This window comes from Erithacus rubecula (assembly GCF_903797595.1).
Source record: "Erithacus rubecula genome assembly, chromosome: 3".
NCBI lineage: Eukaryota > Metazoa > Chordata > Aves > Passeriformes > Muscicapidae > Erithacus > Erithacus rubecula.
The window spans coordinates 99,216,150-99,237,578 of NC_136689.1; the positions used below are offsets into that span (position 1 = coordinate 99,216,150).

Sequence of the window (21,429 nt, forward strand, 5' to 3'; positions counted from 1 at the left end):
TTTCTATCCAAGCTTTGCAATCCTCTACATATTCTTGGCTAGATAACCACTAAAAAGTAATTAATATTGCTATGCAAACATAGTAAATCATGTCTGGAAGCTCAGATACTCATGTCAAAGGAGTACAACTAAGCTGTTGTTGTGCCTTCTGTCATTGTGGGTTCATGCTCCTCTTCCCACACCTGCCTAGATAAGAGAGCCATGATCTATGATAGGAGGGAATCATTGGGGATTCATCCACCTTTTAATGACTGTGTTAGATCTTTCATAAAATGCAGGCACTTTATGAATGTTGTGAAACTGCAATGCTATCCTTCCCATAAGGACACCAAATAACATATCCATGCCTTTGATATAATGCATCTTGGCTGAACCTCTGCAGCTCTCTCTCTCTTTGGATGATTTCCAGTCAAGGGCTATATTTACGTCAGTTACAATTGATTCAAAATGCTTCCACAGGATCTTGAACAGGCTAACACATCTTTGTGAGCTTAATCCAAACCAGATGGCATATGGCTTTCCAGTAAAACAGGGAATAATCATGCTTGTACCTCTAACTCTTTGGTTTGACTTGGTAGCCTGGGTTGATATTCAGCCTCTGCTTGGATGAGAACATGTTTTTGGATTTTCAGGTGACTACAGATTATGCTTCCAAAGAGCAGCTAAGGCAGGCAGTCACCTAACTCATATTTTCAGGAAAGACAGAAGGACTCCAGAGCACAAATCCTATGGACTTACAGGAAAGTCAACACTCGTACTCTCAAAGTCAGTTTTGACTTAGGCCTTTAAGTCACTGAAGAAATTACGAAAATTTGCCTTCAACTTAACTCATATTATTACACCCTTTGTCCTTGGAGTTCTTTCTTCTGTGAACATTAATCTTGCTCAGTTTTCTGGGACTCTGACTACCTAAATTCAAGCATTATCTCTTAAATTTCTCTTTGTTTAACACAGCTGTTATTTATTCTTTTGCTTGGCAGGAGTTTCTGCAAGACTGCCATAAAGTCAGCCTATTTCTATTGTATTCTACTGTTAACCTCCTTTTTCTTTATGACATACATTCACAGTATCCTAAAGAGGAGATTACTATACATTTCTATGGATTTGTACTCACATATAAATAAATGTGTGAATACACAATACAGATGGCAACAAAGGGAAGGAACATTTGAGTAATCTCCTAAAAGCCATAGTGAAAAAGTCTAGATAACACATAAAATGGAATGTTTTATACAACACGAAGCAGAAAATCAACATTAATCAGTTGCTTAATGAAAGCATAATTCAAAATAAGAAATGGAACAGACTTTCTTCAAAGAAGTTGGAATCATTTGGATGGGAGAAAGATCTGTCAAATTAGGAGACTGCTGTATCATTATGATAACTTACACACTGCTCACTGCCTAAGATTTTCCAAAATAATGCATTTGAACAGACTTTCTAGTAAGAATTAATTAAAAGAGTTGAAGAAAATACAATATTGCTTAGAGTTGCTAGGTTAATTTTCATCAGAATTTGATCATCATCTTAAAACCTCAACAGTGGAGAATTTGTAGCTATCTAGAAACATCTACATTTCTGTGCTTCACAGACTTTCTGAATTAGGAATCACTTTGCAATTTTCCTGCAAAGCCTTGCCTTAAAAAGCCCTAACATCTAAGAGTGAGCTGCCTTTTCATGGCATATACATGATCACCTTCACTGGGAACAAACAAAGAGAAAAAACAGTGATAGGAAATCTTTCAGATTTCTTCCACTTATATGAAAATTGGTCACAAAATCAGTAAAAGGAGCTTTGATAATCATTTATGCCAGTAAACTCTATCTCCCATCATGATATAACACAGCTGGGACTTGTAATGGCACTGTGTTTACTGAAGAAACTCTATTGGTGCTGGTGCTGCCAGTAGAAATTTCTCAATAATCCCACTGATTTGACTAACTTTTCCAAACAAATCAATCAAGAATCTAGAGAGCAAAAGTCAAATCTCCAGTGATATTAGCTGCCAGGATTTCCTTTCAGTGAGACTTAATATTTGACAAGTGAAGAAGAAAATAATTGCTCTTTCATCCTGATCAAAGTCAATTAAAATCAATTATGTACTCATCATCTTGACCGTGGCCATCATTTTGTGCTGCTCTGCAGCATCTGATGCCATTTCAGACTTCCCTTTGACCCCCTGTACAGGCCTCATGCTGTCTCTGTGGAGGGAATCACAGGGTAAAAAATCCTTGAAAAATTTTCCCCAAGGCAAGGAGTATTATTCCTGCTGATGGTCGTGACCCCGGCTCATGACATTTTGCTGCAGGGGGGACTTTGGAACAGAAAGGTTGCACTGGCCATTTCAGCATGTGAGAAAACTGTCAAAGAGCAAGAACAGCTAAAAGAAACTTCTCAAGCACTCCTGATGTTTACTCTGGAGGTGCAGATTTGTAAGTGCCATGCCAGCCAGCCAGTAGGAGAGAAATCCCCTGGAATCCTTGTGCAACAGAGGAGAGAGTCTATTTCTGAGTGTTGGGTTGATGGTCTATTGTTTCCATTTATTTAGACTACATAAACAAGATTCCAATTTCCTTAAAACTATGTGGACAAGTCCTAGTCTCCAAGTGCCTCGAATTTCTCCAGTTTTCATTACTAGGTAAACAGTTTAAGCTGCTCTTCCCCACCAATCTCCTGCTACACTGGATTTTTACCTGGATATCAGTTATAAGCACTTTCAAACTGAAAGCAGCCATTAGAAAGAGATGTGCTATCTGCAAATGCTTGTCTGCCAAGTGTACAGGACCAAGCCAGATTTGAGCACAATTTGAAAAATGAGCATTAGGATAATGTATTTGTGAATGTAGAAGCCCTTTAGCTCATTTACCCATGTAATCTCTATGAATGCATCACTTAAATTGTCAGACCTGGCTTTCCTCCCATGGAACAAGTCAAAAGTTTCCTCTTTCCTTATAGCTAGGTTTGAATAAAGCTCTTCTTGTTCAAGCTAAAGTCTGGCCATGACACTGAGCTGAAATCCACATAATTGCCATGAACATCTACACAACATCAGATGGCAAAAGCTGAAAAAGGCAAATTTCTGACCTCAAATCAAATGAAAGCAAAACCAGGAAAAATTGTGAACAGTCCAATTTGAAGTGAAAGTTCTCTCTCTGTCAGGGGGACACGTTTCATTACAGAGAAAAATAAAATATTGAAACAGAATATAACTTTCTAGATGCACACCTTATTAATAAAACCTTGAGAGGGTTTGTATTCATTGATTTTTGAGGCATATTTTCACACATCAAACCATGCATACGCCCGCTCTGAAGTTGCTTACACTTGCACTGTGTCCAGTTGTTTTTCTACAGTGGAGCATTTTTTTTTGTCCCCCCTTTCCTGCCTGGTAGAGCTGGAAAATTCCACTAGTGATAATTCTGACAGCTCCCTCCCCCTCCTGTTGCTCTGTGTTTAAGAAAGCAAGAGGGAGGGAACATGGTCTGAAAGCTGAGAAATTACTGATTTAGTAAATTCTACAAAGTCTTACCTCAGAGCAGAATAGAGCCTTGGTGTTATCCTTAAAGAAGCAGAGCAGAGTCTTTCTTATACCCAACTTCTTCATGCTCCTAGTTGCAATGAGTCCCTCCTCAGCCTATAATCATCCAGCTGCATATTCTGGGAGCTATCTGACAGCCTGTGACAGGATATTCTGCCTCTAGTCACACAAGGGCTGCAGGAACAAAGAGTGGTGGAGCTTCTGGCCCTTCTGGGAAATGGACTGACACTGCTCCATCACTATTTAAAGAGCAGATGCCTTCAGGATAAATCCTCTTAGGATGTTTTCCTGTTTGTGTCAGAACTTAAACCTTTTATCCGTTTCCTAAGAAGAGAAATAAAAAAGTAATCAGCACTAAGCTGCTCTGCAATTCAGGAGAGTCCCTGTGGGGTGGCTCAGGAAAAGACAGAGCCAGCCCATGTGTTTTCTTCTGCAGGGATATGAGACACTGCCATTAGCGTAGGGCAGAAACTCATAAATGGCCAGATGCAAATTAATGAGGAGCTCTTTCTGCTCTTTCTCCACCCAGAGGAGAAGTGCAGTGCACAAAGCCAGAGAGGAAGGAGAAGGGAGCCAGGGTATAGCCATTAATAAATCAAATATTTATGGGGAAGCCTTTCTTGGTTTTCTCACAGTGGGATGATCAGTGGGGGGCCTAGATGAATACTGAAACAGCATTTACCAGGTTTATATGAATAGTGGCCCAGAACTGGGCTGTGGCCACAAGATAAGCAAAATCTTGAGATTCAGGGATAGTTTTGAGCTGCAGCTGGGGGATGAGGAAACACAGTGCAAAATGCTCCCTGCCACAGACAGTTAATGCTGTCAAAGGAGCCCTAAGAAATAACTCTTGAGCATGGAAAACATATGAGTTGGGCAAACTTTACTCCCTCCACTAAACCTTTGTTTATGCACTAAAATGCTTAAATGGGTCTGTCAAATTTACAGCATTCCTGTCATCATTCCTCTAGCCTGAAATACAAGAGGAAAAGCTGACTTTCTTTTTGATATCCTACACTTCCTACAAGACATGGCTAAAACCATACAGCAGAATAAAGGAAAAAGAAAGCCTGTTATTTAATCAGGGAAAGAAAAAAAAAAAAAAGATTGAAACAAAGGAGAGAGAAGGGAAAGGACTTCCTGAATCAGACACAGATTTCCTAAGGGGCAGAAAAGAGCAAAACCAGAAGTGATTTGGTTTTACAGTTCATCTTGAAGTTAAATTTGCTTTGTGCTTCAAACTGGACTCAACATCACCTATTTTTCTTCCGGGAAAACATTTATGATTGCATAAATCCTTGAAAATTTTGAAAACTTCTAGTCATTTACCATTGTCTGTAGGTCTGTTTAGGGACTATACTACGTCATGCTTTAGAGGACATACTGCAAGGAAGAGGGACTGTGGCTCAAGAATTTGGTAATGGACTGTGGGGCTGTTCATGCTACAAATCCAGCTGATGGTGGTAGTGACCAGAAACTGCTTGGAAGCTCCTACTGCTTTGCCTGGAACTATAAAACAATGCTAATCCATATGATCCCAGCTAAACACCTCTACAGTGTTACTTTCTGCAGGTATTCAAAGAACATCTCTAAGATGAGTAATCATGAGACTGCCCTCTCTGCATCCTTCAAGGATGTCATCTCTTTCTATGTAGTGAAGTGATATACTGTCCTCACTATTACTCTCCTTGTGGTGTATAAATACAGTTTTAAGATTGCCTTTTCCCAAGGTCACTCTCTGATGAAATTTATGCAATCATCAGTAACAGTGACTTAGGTTTTCCTAGAAGCTAAGGTGACATTTGGTTACATTTTGCAAATATGACATTTTCAATCCCTGTTCCTTGTAGCTAGCTGCCTGTGGGGTACAGAAAAATGTTTCTGGGAAGGGAGACAAGGAAAAGGAGGTCGGCTCACATGCATCAATTTACAGTGAGTGTATCTTCCCTCTGGCTGCTGCTGACAATTAAAACACTCCCCATGCTTCAAGAAGTGCTGCATCCTCTCATTTCACCTTATGTGTTGAACCAGGATATGTGAGTTAGGATGCTGATGCCAAAGCCAGCAGAAAGTCACCTCCAAAGAGCAATCCTGCTCACCCACAGCTGAGAAGTATTTCTTGCTCTCCATAAAGAGAGAGAACAGTGAGGGACCCACCAGAGAGCTAATAAATGCTGCAAGTGGATAACTGCTCACTGGGAATTAGGTACATTTAGAATTAAGGGAAGTGTGACCCTCTAGATACAGTGTACTACTTAACATATTTAACCCCCAAAATACAATATTTTCTTTAGCTAAATTTTAAACAAACATTTACGTATAAAGTCTTCCCACAGAAGTGTGTAAATATGTCTAAACATAAGTTTTTTGCCTCACTCTTTCAGGACTAGCACACTGGTGAGCCCTAATCATGTCTTTGCTATGAAAAATATAGAGTGGTGAACTCATGTACACAGGTGTCCCTCAGCGGATCTGCCTGCATCTTTATTTATATTTGACTTTTCTGTGTTATGGTTGGTAGAAAAGTAATTCTGAATCAATTCCATATATGGGACATAATGATGGAATATTTCAGCAGATATACTGAAAGCCATACATCTGACACATGGTTTCATGGTATTCTTTTTCTAAATTTAAATATTATACCAGTCACAAACAATTAAATGTGTAAATAACTGATTTTTTTCAGAGCTTTGGTGAAACAAGTATTTGAACAAAGTTTTCATTTAAAGTTAATCTGAAACAAAACCATTTTCTTTTCCTGTAGAACTTCAGAAGAACAATAAACAGTTTGATCTCAGAGATTTGTTTTACTTTTCTGTTAAAACTTAAATCCACATAAATTAGAAAGAAAGCAGTACATTTGGAGATGTTGCAATGAAATGTTTCAGCTTTTTCTGATTTTTGCCAATTTTTTTCCTTGGCTCAAAACATGCTCTTGTAGATTATTCTCATCAACCCAAACTTTTTTTTTTCCCCTAGAAAAAGAAATGTTCCTTTTATTTTGGTTCCACTTCTGAATACAGTCTCCTGTTTTAACAGGTCACGGCTGCTGGGGAATAGCTTTAAGGACTTGTCTAACTGATGTCATATGGCAGGCATGAAAATAAAACTAAAAGGAAGGAACTGGAATAATTATCATTGGATTAATTATTCCACAGAAATTCAACTGGCATGATTGTAACTGTGTGGTGGTTTCTTCTCCAGCATGACTGCTCTTTCCAGAGTCTCTATACATTGATCTATTCCAGCTGTAGTGAACAAAATCCAGAGGCTCTTCTCCAAGCTAGATTTTACATTAACACTGGGATACATTAGGGACACATGCTCCAAATCTGGCTTGTTTTTAGTGGTATAAAAATGGCAATACGCTAAAATTTAATAAGTGGTGTATTTGAAAACAACTCCGTAGATAGAAAGAAAATAGTATTTCATGGCCAAGCAGTCCAGACTTGACATCAACTCCTCAGATGCCACAGAAGATTAAACCCTCTCTTAGGAAATCTCTGAAGATCTGTCTGTACTTTGGCAGAGGATCTGTGAAATGTCCTACCTACCTTCGTGATTGATTAAGATTTAATTGTGGTCTTACCTTTGCCTAGGAGACCATCAATTTACAGAAGAGGGATTTTTCAAAAGAGAATACTCAACCTCAAGACCATTTAGACAATAAAACCAGACAGTAAGTCAGGTAAGAGGAGAGGGTCTACAGAGCATGATAAAAGGATTGCAAACTGTACAGAGCTGATTGAGAACTGTGGGACAGAGAAATGCTTGGGGTGCAGGTAGGAAGGGCTTGGTTCAGTCACAGGGGGCCCGGGGCTGCCCAGCCGGGTTTCACAAACGCGCTGAGGCGGCGCTCCTTATCTGCAGGAGTGCTCGTGCAGGCTCTGAAGGTCACCTTGACAAATGAACTTGCCTGGCGGAAAAACCCTCCTCCACTGGTAAATTAGCAGGAAGGACTGAACTTGTTTTGCAGGGCCCACTGTGATAGCCGTAAGCCAGGGCCGTATGTACACTGGAAACAGTGTCTGGAGCTGTGTGAGCGGGGAGCTGGGCTTGTGCTGAGTTCACAAACACAGTGCTTCTCAGGTGGCTCTTTGATCTTTGGACAAACACTACTTCCCCCCTTAGTTTTCAATCAAATTGTCAGAGGTGACTTCTGATAATATTCTCCTATTAGGTCCTCCAAGAAAAGCCTGTATTTCTTCTTGCATTAAGCCGTTCAATAGATAAGGTGTTATTTATCCTAACTCCAAAGATTTACAGCACAGTTCCCTAAGGAAGACACTTGGTATCCCTTAGAGCCATATTTCTTTAAAAGTTAAAACAAGAAGGCGAAAAAAAATAAAGATTGGAGCCTGGAAGACGAGTTACTGACTGAGGAGGACATGAATAACAAACACTCCAAGTCACATGGGAAGAAGAAAAAGAAAAAAAGAAAAAGGAGAAGAACAAGATAAGAAGAAGAAGAAGAAGATAAAAAGGAAAAATAATTGCTTATATTGCTAATGTTGCTGATGCACTGTTATAAGCTATAGTATTGATATTGCTGAAACCATTTTCACCTGGAAAGAAGGATTTGAGCTAATTGTGTAATGCTACCATTTTCTATATTCTCCAGAACCAATTTCTGGCAACAGCCAGAATAGAATCATAGAACCACAGAATGTTACAATACTTTGTGTTGGAAGAGACTTTTAAGATCGTTTAATTCCAACCTCCAACCATGTTCCAGCCCTTCACTATGGATCCAACCATGCTTACACCCTGAACCAATTGTTGCCTCAAAGAGGCTTTCCCAGATATAGTTTGGAATACTCCTCAAAAGAAGTGAAATTCTGACCCTTAAAAGCAATCTTTTCTGCTAACTCTTTCCCATTTTTCTTTTTCTCATCCCAAATCATCTTTCAAACTTGTTTTTCTTTCACTCCTTCTGCTTGATGTTGCTCCATGTCTTTGACGCACAGGGAAATGTTAGGGGTAGGGTTCCTGCTGTCTAAAATGACTGCCTGCCTCTCTACTCCAGAGCAAGAATATTCATAACATATGATGTGGGCTGAGGGTTCAAAGATTATTATAAAGAGTATCAAAAACCCAGGATGCATGACATCAAGGGCTAAAGGATTACTGCAGCTTGAGCAAAAACAGAGGAACATTGTTTAAACCCAAACAAAGCCAAGCAATGGGTAAAAGCCCTGGCTTACTGATTGCCAAATGTAAGACATTTATTCTCCTTCCTCCCTTAGATGTTAACCAAGTACTTCTGAACTAACTATAGCTAAACCTCTGTAATGTATCAAGATATTTTTATATTAACAGATGTTCTTCACAAATGTAACTTCAAAAGTAGCTGCTAGATTCATATTTGGTCAGTAACTTTTATTTTAAGAACTGGGATGAGTTTCTGATCACCAATTTGCTTCTTCTTAAAGGTGCAGATTTAGTTTGGGCAAAGTACCGTATCAGTTTCACGTTCTAGGTAATGTTAATTTAATCAACAGTATTACTTGAGCAGGACTGTAAAATATGAAATGTGTTCCAGTAAAGGACTTCAAAAAATCCCTAAATGCTAAATATGTATCACATCTGAAAATTCTATTGGACACAAACAAAGGAAAAAAGAAGTTTTTACTTGTTATACACAATTATGACTCTGAATATGCTTAATCCATTACAAATTGCCCATTCCTGAAGTCTGTTCCTTTAAACAGAAATATACATAAGTCAAAGACATATTTAATTACAATGTATAAATATTAGGTTAGTCTAACATTTTGCTAAATATTTAACATGAAAGCAGAACTGGGTCTGGCACTCAGGCAGAATTTGGGATGTCTGTATTGTATGATGAAGAGCATAGGACAAAAAAAATTCTAATACCAAGTTTAAAAGAAAGTATCTATGTTACCCATTCTATCACAGACATTTCAACATAAAAACCCAATAATAAATGACATTTGAAAGTATTAGCATGAAATCTAAAAACAAAATAAAAAAGAAATGTAGATACAGTGCTATCTACCATTGCCATAGGGCATGAATAATAGCTGAGGCCACAGACCTCTTCTCCTGGTTTCAACCCAGAGCTCACCATGATCAGCACTTGGCACACCCAGAGCAGCCAAACTCATGTCAGTGCCACCTAAGGAACCAAGACCATCTCTAGTACTGCTGAAAGTCACAGTTTTCCTTTAATTGTGCAGGTCTGCATGGCTGAAGGTGCTGGAGACTCAGGCTGGCAAAGGTACTGGCAAATGGGCAAGCTCCTTGTCACATGCAAATGTTTTCAGAAGCCTAAATGGGGTTCCTGAATGCTTTCAAGATCAAGGCTTTCCTCAGCATTGAGAAATCTCTGGCTCCAACAGCACTGTCCTGCAAACAGGATATACCTGGACACATGGTTTTTATGAGCACAGAGAGAAAAGCACTTCAGGGCCAGCCTGAACCTGGCGGTCACAGCTTCTGTTTCCCAGTCCCTCTCTTGTACAAACAGGAGTTTGTACACTTGTACAAACCCAGGTGGGAAGCCTGAGGAGGACATCAGCCATGTGACAATATCACAGGTTTCATGCAGTCCTGCAAGATGGTAATCTCACAGTTATTTCCTCTTGCAACACTCTGTTGCAGCAAAGCTCTCCATCTCCCTGTTGATCATTTAACAGCTGGTACTGATCCCAGCACAAGTGGTTTCACTGGAAGAGCTTTTTTTGGCACTGGTAAGACAGAAGAAAATTGTTGATTAAACTAATAGAAAGTTCTGGATCAGAGAGACAGAAAATGCAAGATATTTGATAAAAGATGGTGTTTCAGAAAGGCTTTTGTGTCAACACTGCCAAGACTGCAGTAACTGTCTCCTTTGCTAGCTGATGCAATTGCAGGCAGTGCTTTTCAGATGGTCCAATGGACAAGTATTTCACATCTCACAGAGCTGAGAAGGCAATTTTTGTCATATAGGACATGATTTGGTAACTTAGCTGATATGGAAAAGCATGTGTTGTAAAGGGCAGGCAGTGAAAACTGATACTGTCACCCACACAGGATACACATAAGCAGTAAACTATGAAGATGCCCCTTATTCTCTGCCTCACAAACATCTGGTTGGGATATCAGGAATTCCCATGAGAATCTGTTTCTTGATAGGGCTGCAGTGCTGTGTCCAGCATTGTGGACAAATTCCAGCATACACCCAGTTTACAGTGAACATGAAATTTCAGTCTGCTGCTTATGCCATCTGTATTATGCCACCTGTGTCTGTTTCCATGTGTTATGAAAATGCTGTGTACTATTATTATTATTATTATTATTATTATTATTATTATTATTATTATTATTCACTGGAGGTGTGAGTCAGACACAAAAACCTCCTGCTTGCTGTCCTTTGTATCAGTTACCCTGAAAATTGCTATTTACCATCAATATCTTGCAGCCCACCTGTGCCCATGCAGAGTGCTGTGCTCTCTAGCCACGTTCTGATTGCAGTTCAGGCAGAAAACATCATTTTATAACCCTGAGATAGCTACATTTCAGTGGTGGAATTGCTTCCTTCTCACTAGATACACTCAGAAAGTTAGGGGTATAAGAAAAGCATAGCAATAAAAACAAAAAGCCAGAGATTTTCTCATACTCAATTACATGGCAATTTTAAAGCTGCTGTCTTGGACCCTATGAGGCATGGTGCTCTGCTCCAGTGAAGAATGATTCTAGTCTCAGAGGGTATGGACACATGTGGACTCAATCCAATCAATGATCCAAGACTATGCTTTTATCTTTTTCAGGCCCTAGGCTAATCTTATAACTGAGGAAAATAGGTGCATATTTCCTTTATTTTTGTTTCTCTTTCTGCCTGGCTGTTTAGGGAATGTATCAGCTATTTGAAAATAGATGGATGTTTGCAATGCTGGTGAAACTTTGTTGTAGTGGAAGCGGAGAGTGAGGGAGCAGAGGAGCAGAAGTGGTGCTCCTAAAGAGTGTGTTTTTCCACATGGTTAAAATGCTGGGTGTCTGCACTTCAGCACCACAGCTGATGCACTGCAGGTGGAAAACACACTCCCCACAAACACACACATGCAGGGATGCCCAAATGGGTGCAGAGCACAGGCAAGACCACACCACAGTGAGTGAGTGTGTACACCTCAAGGATTTTTAAAGCATTAAGGGTCAGCTGATGGAGGAATTACAGCCTGACCCTGAAACTAAAACCTTGAGCAGATTTGCCATGACAGCAAAAGTGTCTCTGCTTGCTTCATCATTCCTTTCTCACCATGTTCTTCAGACTAGTTAGAAATCTGGCTAGAAGATTTGAAAATTTACTTAGTAATTGTAATTTACAGCAGTTCTTCCAAAGATTCACAATTATTGGAAAGAGATGGAAGTTGAGTGCTCGAGGGTTGCACATCATGTTGACAGCCATGTTTGGAGTTATCAACTTGAAATATTTAATGCAGTGTCTGCTGTCAGACACACCACGAATTCTGGTTTACTAGGGATTTCTTCAATTTGATTTAACAGCTTATTGCCCCTTTGGAGTATATGCCGAGTATGCCTAAGAATTTATTACACACTCTCCCCTTTCTGCTCTATAGCTGAAGTTTTTTACAGGCTGAGCAAAAGGAGTTTTGAATAACTCTAGGTAGGACCTCAGCTCAAATGAAAATATTGTCCCCTGGAGTTTCCTCAAAGGCCGGCAGTCTATTCTGGAGTTTCCACTGTGGGCAACCAGTGGTCTAATCCTGCTCAGAACTGAGTGTTCAGAATAAAAAATATGGCTATTGGAGTGGAGTGGAGAAGGGAAAAATCTCACTTAGAAGTGCCAGGACTCAGAGCTGGAAAGAGTTTTTTTACAAACCAGAAAAATCAAGCAAGGTCTGATTCCTCAGAGGTGCTCAGCACACTGGCCACAATCCAGTAAAGCACTCAAACATTAAGTGTGCTCTGGAGAGTGCTGTAGGCAACAGCCTGAGCACTAAGTACCCAATAGGATCAAGATCCAAACAGGGACCAGACATTAACCAGATGGCAGTATGTCAGCTTTGCCATATTAATAAGTTATTTAGTTTGCATTTTAATCTCTCTCTCTCCCTTTTCATCCTTTTTTTGCTTTGCCTCTTCTATAAAACAGTTCATGTGTACTAGCAGAGGAGGGCAATGCATTGAAATTGCCCTTATCACCTTCTCACAAGTAAGGAGTTAAAGCAAGAGCTCATAAAGTGGCTGCTTGTTTTTAACTTAAACTTAAATCAGAAGTGCTTGGGAAAGGACCATCAGGAGTTTGGAGCTGCTGAGGGAAGAAAAATGCTGACTGTCCTGTAATGAGCTCTCCACATGTGTTGAGTGTGCTATAGCACTCAAGAGAATCAGTGCCTGCATTAGGTTATTTTAGTGCCTTGGGGTTTTTGGGGGATGAGGGCAGGTAGGATGGTTGAGCAGGAACAATGGAAGGCAGCTTTCTGCCTGTTTATAAACTGGGTTAAAACTGAAGTGAGAATGCTGCCAGGCAGTGTTCAACACTCATGCATCCTCTGAGGTCACCTGCCAGGAGGCAGAAGGAAAAAAATCAAATTCTAGTTGCCGCTTTGTTTTTTCAAACAAGCTCATGGCTTTCCCCTTTTTCCTTTCCAGCATGGCTGCAGCTATCTCCAGAACTTCCTCAGACCTGTGATTTGCTCAGAGGCCAGTTTTTACATGGATGTTTTTGAAATTGAGTGCTGCCTGCCTGGAAGCTGTCCTAGCTGGATCCACTCTGCTGCAGGGAGGACAGGGGCTCCAGCTGAGGGGGGACACGTGCGTCCTTCTCTGCACTGCTGGCACTGCTTACTCTCAAGACACAGCAGTCTGGGCTCAAGCCCGAGCCTCAGAGCTTGGATTAGGGCATGCCAGCTGGCTGCCAGGCAGGTTAGGGGTATTTTTGCACAGGCTGCAAGCCATCACTGTGTTGGAGCTGTGTATGCGTGTGGGTTGTGCAGTTAGACTTAAGAGGAAATTTCTGTGATCATTTTAATGTTCAGGCAACTGGAAAAGGAGCTGATGGAGGCGCCAGACCTTTGCTTTCATGACTGCATTAATCTTCTCCTGGCCTTGGAGAGAAATTTTAGATGAACTTAACATGTGTTCTCAGAGCTTTAATTCTCAAAGTTATTTGTGCTGTGGAACCTGAACTGATGAATGATAATGCCAGTGAATTGGCCAATATAAATTAAACTTCACTGGATAATAATTTTAGTGACAATTCCTACTGCTCTGCTGTTATGTAAGAAGTTGACAGTTTATTACCATGACCTGGAACTTTTTAGAAACAGATTTTCCTATCTCAAAAGTTGGTGGTGAAGACTGGAGGAAGCGGTAATGCCCCTTTATTTTACATCTATAATCCAAGGAAATTCTATTTTTTGTTATGGAGTTCTTTTGGTCCAGGGATAGGAGTTTCAGATGAATATAATTATAAGAGTTAAGGCAAATAATGTTATTGCTACTGCTAGAAAAGTTCCTAATTAGCAACTGAGCTACATTAACTGCCATGTAAAAGTTCAGTTCATGGCAAATGTGGAATAATTCAAAGTAATTCTGTCATGAAAGAAGTAAAAGCCTAGTTAAGTGACATTTTATTAGCAAGAGCAAGTCCCTAAATGATTATAAAATCTCACAGTGTAAGTGGCAGTTTGTTTTGTCATCACAACTTGGTTATGATTCTGAGACCTGATAGACTAGGAAGGAATGAAAGCAGTTTGAGGACAACTGACTACCAGACAGCACCTATGAATTTGGTGGGAATTGACCATAACTTTTGATCAAGCAAGGAAAAAAACTGAAATCAAGCTATTTTGCTTTTGTGAACTGCCTAGTTATCTAGAGAGTCCTCCAGAAAATGCTCCCATAGATGCAGTTGTCACAGCTGCAGGAGATACACAAGCCTGTGGGTGGGTTTTTCTTTGGTTCTCCTACACTTTCTGTCCATAGATTAGTTATAGGGTTGCAGTTCTGAAAACTGACAGGGAAAGTTTTCTGACTTCACCATAAAATTTTGAGGCAATGATATGAGCTGGGAAAATGGTCAGGAGAGCCCCAGAGCAGCCCCTGGCACACCCTGCAGTCAAGCTTAGAATTCACCTGAGTTTGTCCTTCATGAGCAACTGGACAATGCAATTAATTGTCCCAGGTGTCCATCTGTGAAAAAAGTACAACCCAAGAATTTTGTATAGAACGTTTCTATATGAAACAGAATATGACTAATAATGTGCAAATCAAGCCCAGCAAACCTTGCAGGAAACACAGAGCAAGTGCTACTCAGAGTAAGTTTATGATAAAGTTTGTGTCCAATGAAAATCAAACAACCACAGCAACTCAGAGCAGCCACAGAAATGCTCTCATTATTTATCTTGTCAATGGGAGTAAGCCAGCCCATCCATCAAAAAATGTTCAAAGTAATTAGAAATACAGTAAACCAGAAAATACAGTAAATCATAAAATTTTCTACAGTGCATTCAGTACATGTGTCTAACTCAAGTCTTTCCACTCAAGAAAATATCTGATGGCTTTTTTCATGCAAAACACATTAATTTCATTTTTGTTAGGCAAACATTGGATAGTAGCATGAGATCAATCACAGCTAACCAAGAAGCTACTCTCTTATCGTAATTTCCCGGGAAGCAGGACTTTCCTATTTACATATTGTATAGGATAGCAGTCAAAACTCAAATGCAGGGCAGTAAATCATTTGAGTGTTGGCATTTCAAGGGTTGCATCAAAGAAATGTACAGACCTGACCTTTCAAAAAACTTCTGCTGTCACATCTGCTATGAATGTGTATTTTTGTATGCTTACTTCGTGGAAACGCCCAGTAAAATGTATTTCAGTTACTCATTCAGGCTTCTGAGCAACTTCTACAATCTCTCTTCACATTCTAGTCACAAACTTTCTTTTCCCGATAACCCAATCACAGAACTTTTCAACAGCTTTAATTTCAACAAGTGCATGATTAAATCAGTAATTTAAGTAAAGCATCACATCAAAACAAAACACTGAATTCAAGAATAAGCCTTGGCCAAAGAATTTTGATGAGCTTTCATCTACTTTCATCATGGTTTTAGTCTATCCTTCACTTTACTACTTAGTAATGGAAAAGTGTATCTACTCACCAAGATCTCTTCCAATGATGTCAAATATTACCCATTTTCAAAGAATGACTAGCCAAGATTCAAGTCAACAACAAGGCAAATGAAAAAAAAATCCCTCAACTACCTAGCAAAAGGTATTTGTGGGATAAAAGTAGGTCTTAGGTATGTTCTCTTTTTTAATTATGCATTTCTTATTTTCTTAAGTAAATGCCATTTTACCTTTAACTTTTGAGTTTTCTCCTAAGTTCCTATAGATTCTATTAATGATTGGAATTTTTCTTGCTTAAGGTTCAGATGTGTGCTGTATTATTTTCTTTTATCTTTACATGAGTGATACATTCTGAATATACATAGACAGAATATATATAGACAGGATGATATATATCTCCACCAATCTTCTTATTTTAGACACCTAAAAGTGATATAATTGTATATTTCTATTAATTTTAATGTCGATAATGAGGAAGATACAACACCACCTGCAAAACTGAAATACTTTCTCCGCTCTTAAAATCTACAGGACTCATTACAAAACTACAAAAGACTACCTCAGCAAAAGTCAAAAGCAATACCAAAACCACACAGAATAACACTGGTAGAGGAAAAAAAGAATCCCACAATTAATACTTACAGAATTTCTTAAAATCTAGATGTGTCTTTCAAGCTGCTGACCAGAGGACAGCTGTGCATGAGGCAGAGACCCAAACAGTAAGTCCTTTGTTACCTGTTCACAAGACCATTTGAAGTCCACTAAAAGCAAACTTCTCTTACAAAATGACAAAATAAGATGAAGGAAAAATATGATTTTGCATCAGTTCTTTTGTTTTCTGCACAGCAATTCCCATGAAGATTGCAATGTAGAATTTTTTTTTCCATTAGTATTGCTCACTTGGAGATCTGCATCATTGTATTTGATTTCAGCTAATCAAGCATACAAATGAACAGGAATGCAGACACACAGCACTGTAAAAAAACACAGAAGGAAGTTTTTTCAAACAAAATCCCTTTATTAGGCTGTGGTTCCAGTGATGCAACCAGAATAGGAAGGAAAGTCTGTGTTGCTTCATTGTTTTGTTTGGATTTTGGTTCCAGTGCTAACTTGTGATAATATTTCCATTTGTAAGTATATTTCTCTGAGAGCAATCCAAAAAAGTGACTGTGATGAATCTAAAAGGAAAAATATCCCATTGAACTTCCTAAGTTTTTCCATCATGAGTGACCATTACAGAATTACCCCACTCAATTATCTTTCCTGTGTAGCTCAGTAGTTTTTGGCGAAGTTTATTGTTTTTCATCAATGTCTAATAAATGTACAAAGTGGATGGAATAGAAATACAATTACAGAGAAATTCAATAACTGAATTCATCCCTGTGTGGAATTTAGGAGTTTCTAAATAAGGGAATGGAGTGAATAGCATAAATTACAAAAAATAAGAACTGCAACATGCATCGAAGATACAGAGTCAGTCACAGAATGCTGACACAGGACATCTAGATCTTCAGAGGCAAGCCCAAAGCCTACTGTCACCAGGAGGAGTTCTAGGCCTGACTTTCAGTGTGGTGAGATGTGGATTACATTTGTAATCCAAAGATTCAACTCTGTATAGCCTCCACAGTTCAACAGTTAAAACAAACATGCACTCTTCTCCAGAGTGACTTATCTGGTCAGCCCATCACAGCACCTAACTGTAAACAGGATTTTGCAGGTGTCATAAACAGAGCACTCTGTTGTCTCTCTGGCTTTAGATATCATGGTTTAAGTGTGAGAAAGGGCAGAAATGTCAGCTCAAGCAAACAGGAATTTTCCTTATGTTTCCTGAACATAAAATGTACCACAGCAGTCTTGCAAAGTGAACAAACTCTTTTCATTAAATATGAAACTGATATTGAAGATTAAGAGATTTCCTCCACTTCTGTAAGGACATGTCACTCCTCTCACTGTACGTAAGGATGTGTTCATTGTTTATCCCTGAGATCTACTCATCCTTTTCAAGTGATCTTCAGGAGATGGTAAGTTTGGTCAGCTATAACAACATTATAGGGAATTACTCATTTTATAGGTAATTAAAAATTATGGAAAATGGTGTTATGTTTTAAACTAAATATAGACCATAGAAAAATGCAGAAAAATAAATACTGAGCTTATTATATCAGCTATACCAGTTGCTTAAGTATATTGACATCAGTGAATGTTTTAAGACTCTGTGAAGATGGCCAAAGCCATAAATATGTGCTTTCTCTAAAGATACCTCCCAAAACTCTCCCCATTGTCTATGATTTTCCTGCTTTTTCTGGTACCTGGTGCAAACTGATGCACTTAATTTCAAAGACTAACCCCATACTAAGTTTAAATTTGTTTAAAGTCTTCAAAGATTACTTATCAAATGTTATCATTATGTTCAGTGAATTAATGGGATATGGCTATTTGTGGCCTTTAGGGTTGCCCTGCAGGTGTGTCTCATGTCAAAATTTGGGTCATTCCTATTATTGCCTAGCTTGAGGTCCACTGGGTTTGTATGAAATATAAAATCTATCCCAGTGATAGAAACTCATCACCAATTGTCTCAAAGGAAGTAACTTAATCTAGCCATCCACTCCACTGATATAATTAGGAATGCACTTTGTCAGCCTTGGAGGGTTTAAGTACAGCTGGCTGGGTTCAGGGCAATCTCAGAAACCAATCTGTTCTTAGTAACACCATCTCCTTCACAAAATTACAGACATACTTTCAGCAGATATAGCCAGCTGACTGCTGAATGATGTTTTTCCACCCACTTTTCCAGTGGTCAGTGTCTTTTTCAGTGTAACTGAACCACTGAATCAGTGCCATGAAATGATTCAGAAACCAAAGGCTTAATTAACAGCTCAAGAATAGAGGTTATAAACCTTATTTTTACAGTGTTTGAATGTGGTTCAATGCAGTTTCTGGACATCATCATATTTATGATCCAGCTGATGAAATTTAATTAGAAAGGAAATTCTACTGGGTATTCAGATGCTGACTGGCCTCAGTCTTGTTTAAGAAATAAAAGATTTTTTTAAGCTCTACTCTCCCAGAAAATCAGAACTCTACTCTTCAGATGGCTTACCTAAGTTAAAGGGAAAAAAAAGTCTAACCTAATAAAAATGTACAATCTTCTTTAAATTTATTCATCCGAACTAGTGCTGGATCCCCATTGTACCCTTGATTGTTCTGCTGGAGTCTACAGGGATTCAGATGATGAATACTTTCATATTGCTGCCAATAAGCTTGTCTAAGTGAGTATCACAAGCAGCATTCCTTTTTCAGAAGCTTTTCCCTTGCAGGAATCTGATTTGCACAAAAGAACAAGATATTCTGCTATGGTTCAAGTAAGTTGGGTAAGGCTTCCCTTCCAGGCTGCAACGTATTAGAGAAAAATGCAGTGTAACTTTATACCTGTTTATGTACCTCAACCTGAAAATACCCAGCCTAACCTATTAATCAGCAGAGTGGCCTGTTCAGAAAAACACAAATCCTTTTTAAATTTTCCTTATCAGTCCCAAAGCCTTAGTTCAAACACTTTGAATTCCAGCCTTCAAGTTTGCTGCAGTCATGCCAGTGGGCTGGCCACGGGCTGCCCAGGACCAGAAGCCAGAGGCTGAGGTACTGTGAGGCTCTTTTCTGGCTTTGGCAAATAAATCCCTGTGCCAACGTGGCCCTGCAGCTCCTGGACACAGGCAGAGGGAGGTCAGGTTTTCTTGCAGACACCCCATGAAAGTATGTTCTGAATTCCTGTGTGCAGTCATTACGTGGTAATCTTGATATCCACTAAAACCACAGATTTATTGCCTCGCTGTTAGACCATATGATGTCAGACTGAATCTCTTTGGTTTTACAATTTTTTTCATTGCTTTATTTGGTTATTTTTTGCTTGTAATGCGGATTTTCAGCAGAATACAGACATCAGAGCTGGGCCTAAATACTGATAGTACACAAATTCCAGTGTCCTGTATTTGAGAGCAAAAAAAAAAATACTGTGAAACAAAAAAAGCAATAAGATGTTTCTTACTTCAGAAAGTTTCATGTAAGGAGGAGAAGGTTACCTCTGAAAATTACAACTTAACTGTATCTTTTAGAATTCTTGATAGCACTAAGTGTTAAACTCCATGTACAAATGGGTGATTACTTAAAACTAGTGATTCATTGCTGCATGACATGAGAGGCAATTAACTGCAGATTTACTTGTGTTCAGTGTAGACTGAAGCAAGCTGTTTTGGTTTGCATGATCTTACTGCATTGCTGAATGTGGAACACTTAACTTCAGGCCAGGGTTAGCTAAATCTTGTAAAACAAATTTGGTAGTTAAAAAAAGGCATAAGAGATGGAGCCCATTAAGGATGAAATGCATTTTGATCACACAAAATAGTTGCAGAATCAACATCTTTCCCAAAAATATGTGGTGTGCTTCCTAAATACAGAACATGGAGGTCCTGTATGATGAAGAAGTCTTTTCAAAAATTGACATAGGTTCTCTTGTTTGTTTATTTTTAATTGCTACTCATTGTCAGAGGCAACAGATGGTTTGAACAAATATTCCTGAAGAAAATTCCAATTAATATTTGACTTGTGGGACAAGTAATTCTGATGTTTGCCATATACTCTGTGATTTCTTAATGACACATGGGTAACCATAAACTTCATGCTCCATTTATGGGCTTGCACATATTCTACACACGAAGGTAAATTTGAGTAAATTAATACTTCCTGAAAATTCACATCACCAGTAATGTTAAATTCTCATGGGTTAACTGCTTTTGCTAATTTGAAAGAAAGAAGGAGGGGAGAAAGCAAGCAAACAAGGCAGCATCAAATGATTGCAGCAGGCCACAGGGTCTTGCAGGGTGGAATGCATCCTCTGAGTGGAAGATGTAAGAAGGACCTTATATGAGGCAGACACTATTGTTGCAGCAGGTGACAAACTCCCATGTACTTAAAAGACCTCTTTCCTTTGCTTGGAAGGCTGTCCTGGCATCCTTCTTCCCACTCTCTCTCCAAAAGTGAGCACTTGCAATTTAAAATCCTGCTGCAGCTTGAGCACAAAGGCTTCCCTTGTCTCAGTTCATCAGGATAAACTCACTGTTTCTGTTCACTTCCTTGCACATGCATGACATGGGCACCATCTGGCCCAGAAGTGGCCAAGGAAGGCCAAGCCTGAAAAACATCTTTGGACAATGCCCTAGTGACACCTGCTCCACGTTTCACCTGTATTTACAGCAAAGATTTTATAATCATCTCTGATACATCCAGACAAATATTTAGAACTCAGGTTTTCAAAATATTTGAGTAACGGAGGGAAGTATTGCAAAAAGAAGACAGGCCTAGTCACTGCTATGTTTTTATTAATCTAAGACCATAATCATGCCCTATTCTGCAAGAAAATTAAAGAAGTCAGCCTGACTTGAGACAGGAGATAGCACAATCAGATCATGTCATGTAAGCAAAATTATTGACAAAAAGATGTAAGTTCTGATGACTTGATTACATTTCCACTAAATTCAGAGGTAAAACCTCTATTACTGCACCTAAGTGTCCATTAACTCAGCCCATATGTACAAACAAGACTCATATTCCACTTGATGTTTCACTGCATGATTTATTATTGATGTTTTATTAAATTAGAATTAAAAAATGGACTAATTCATTTTAGCTTGGCTGTTACAATCATTCAGTTCTTCTCTTACACTAAGGTTAACCTTACAAAGGATGTGTCATTCTTACTTCTAAATTCCTTCTTGACCACAAGGTATGATAATCA

At 39.0% G+C, this 21,429-nt stretch overlaps 1 protein-coding gene across 4 annotated transcripts in view; it reads right to left on the reverse strand.

Annotated features, from left to right (window-relative positions):
• The window catches only part of ARHGAP28 (Rho GTPase activating protein 28), a 74,971-nt gene that overhangs the window by 45,951 nt on the left and 7,591 nt on the right, over window positions 1-21,429 (reverse strand). The window contains exon 2 of one of the 4 annotated variants that reach the window (XM_079299686.1): window positions 16,542-16,615. The exons of 2 other annotated variants lie outside the window; for them this stretch is intronic. In XM_079299686.1, coding sequence (XP_079155812.1) covers window positions 16,542-16,558 — 17 coding nt within the window. In that variant the 5' untranslated portion in view covers window positions 16,559-16,615. Of the gene's footprint in view, window positions 1-16,283; window positions 16,366-16,541; window positions 16,616-21,429 lie in introns of those variants that run through there. One more of the 4 variants, XM_079299687.1, reaches the window with a different exon arrangement.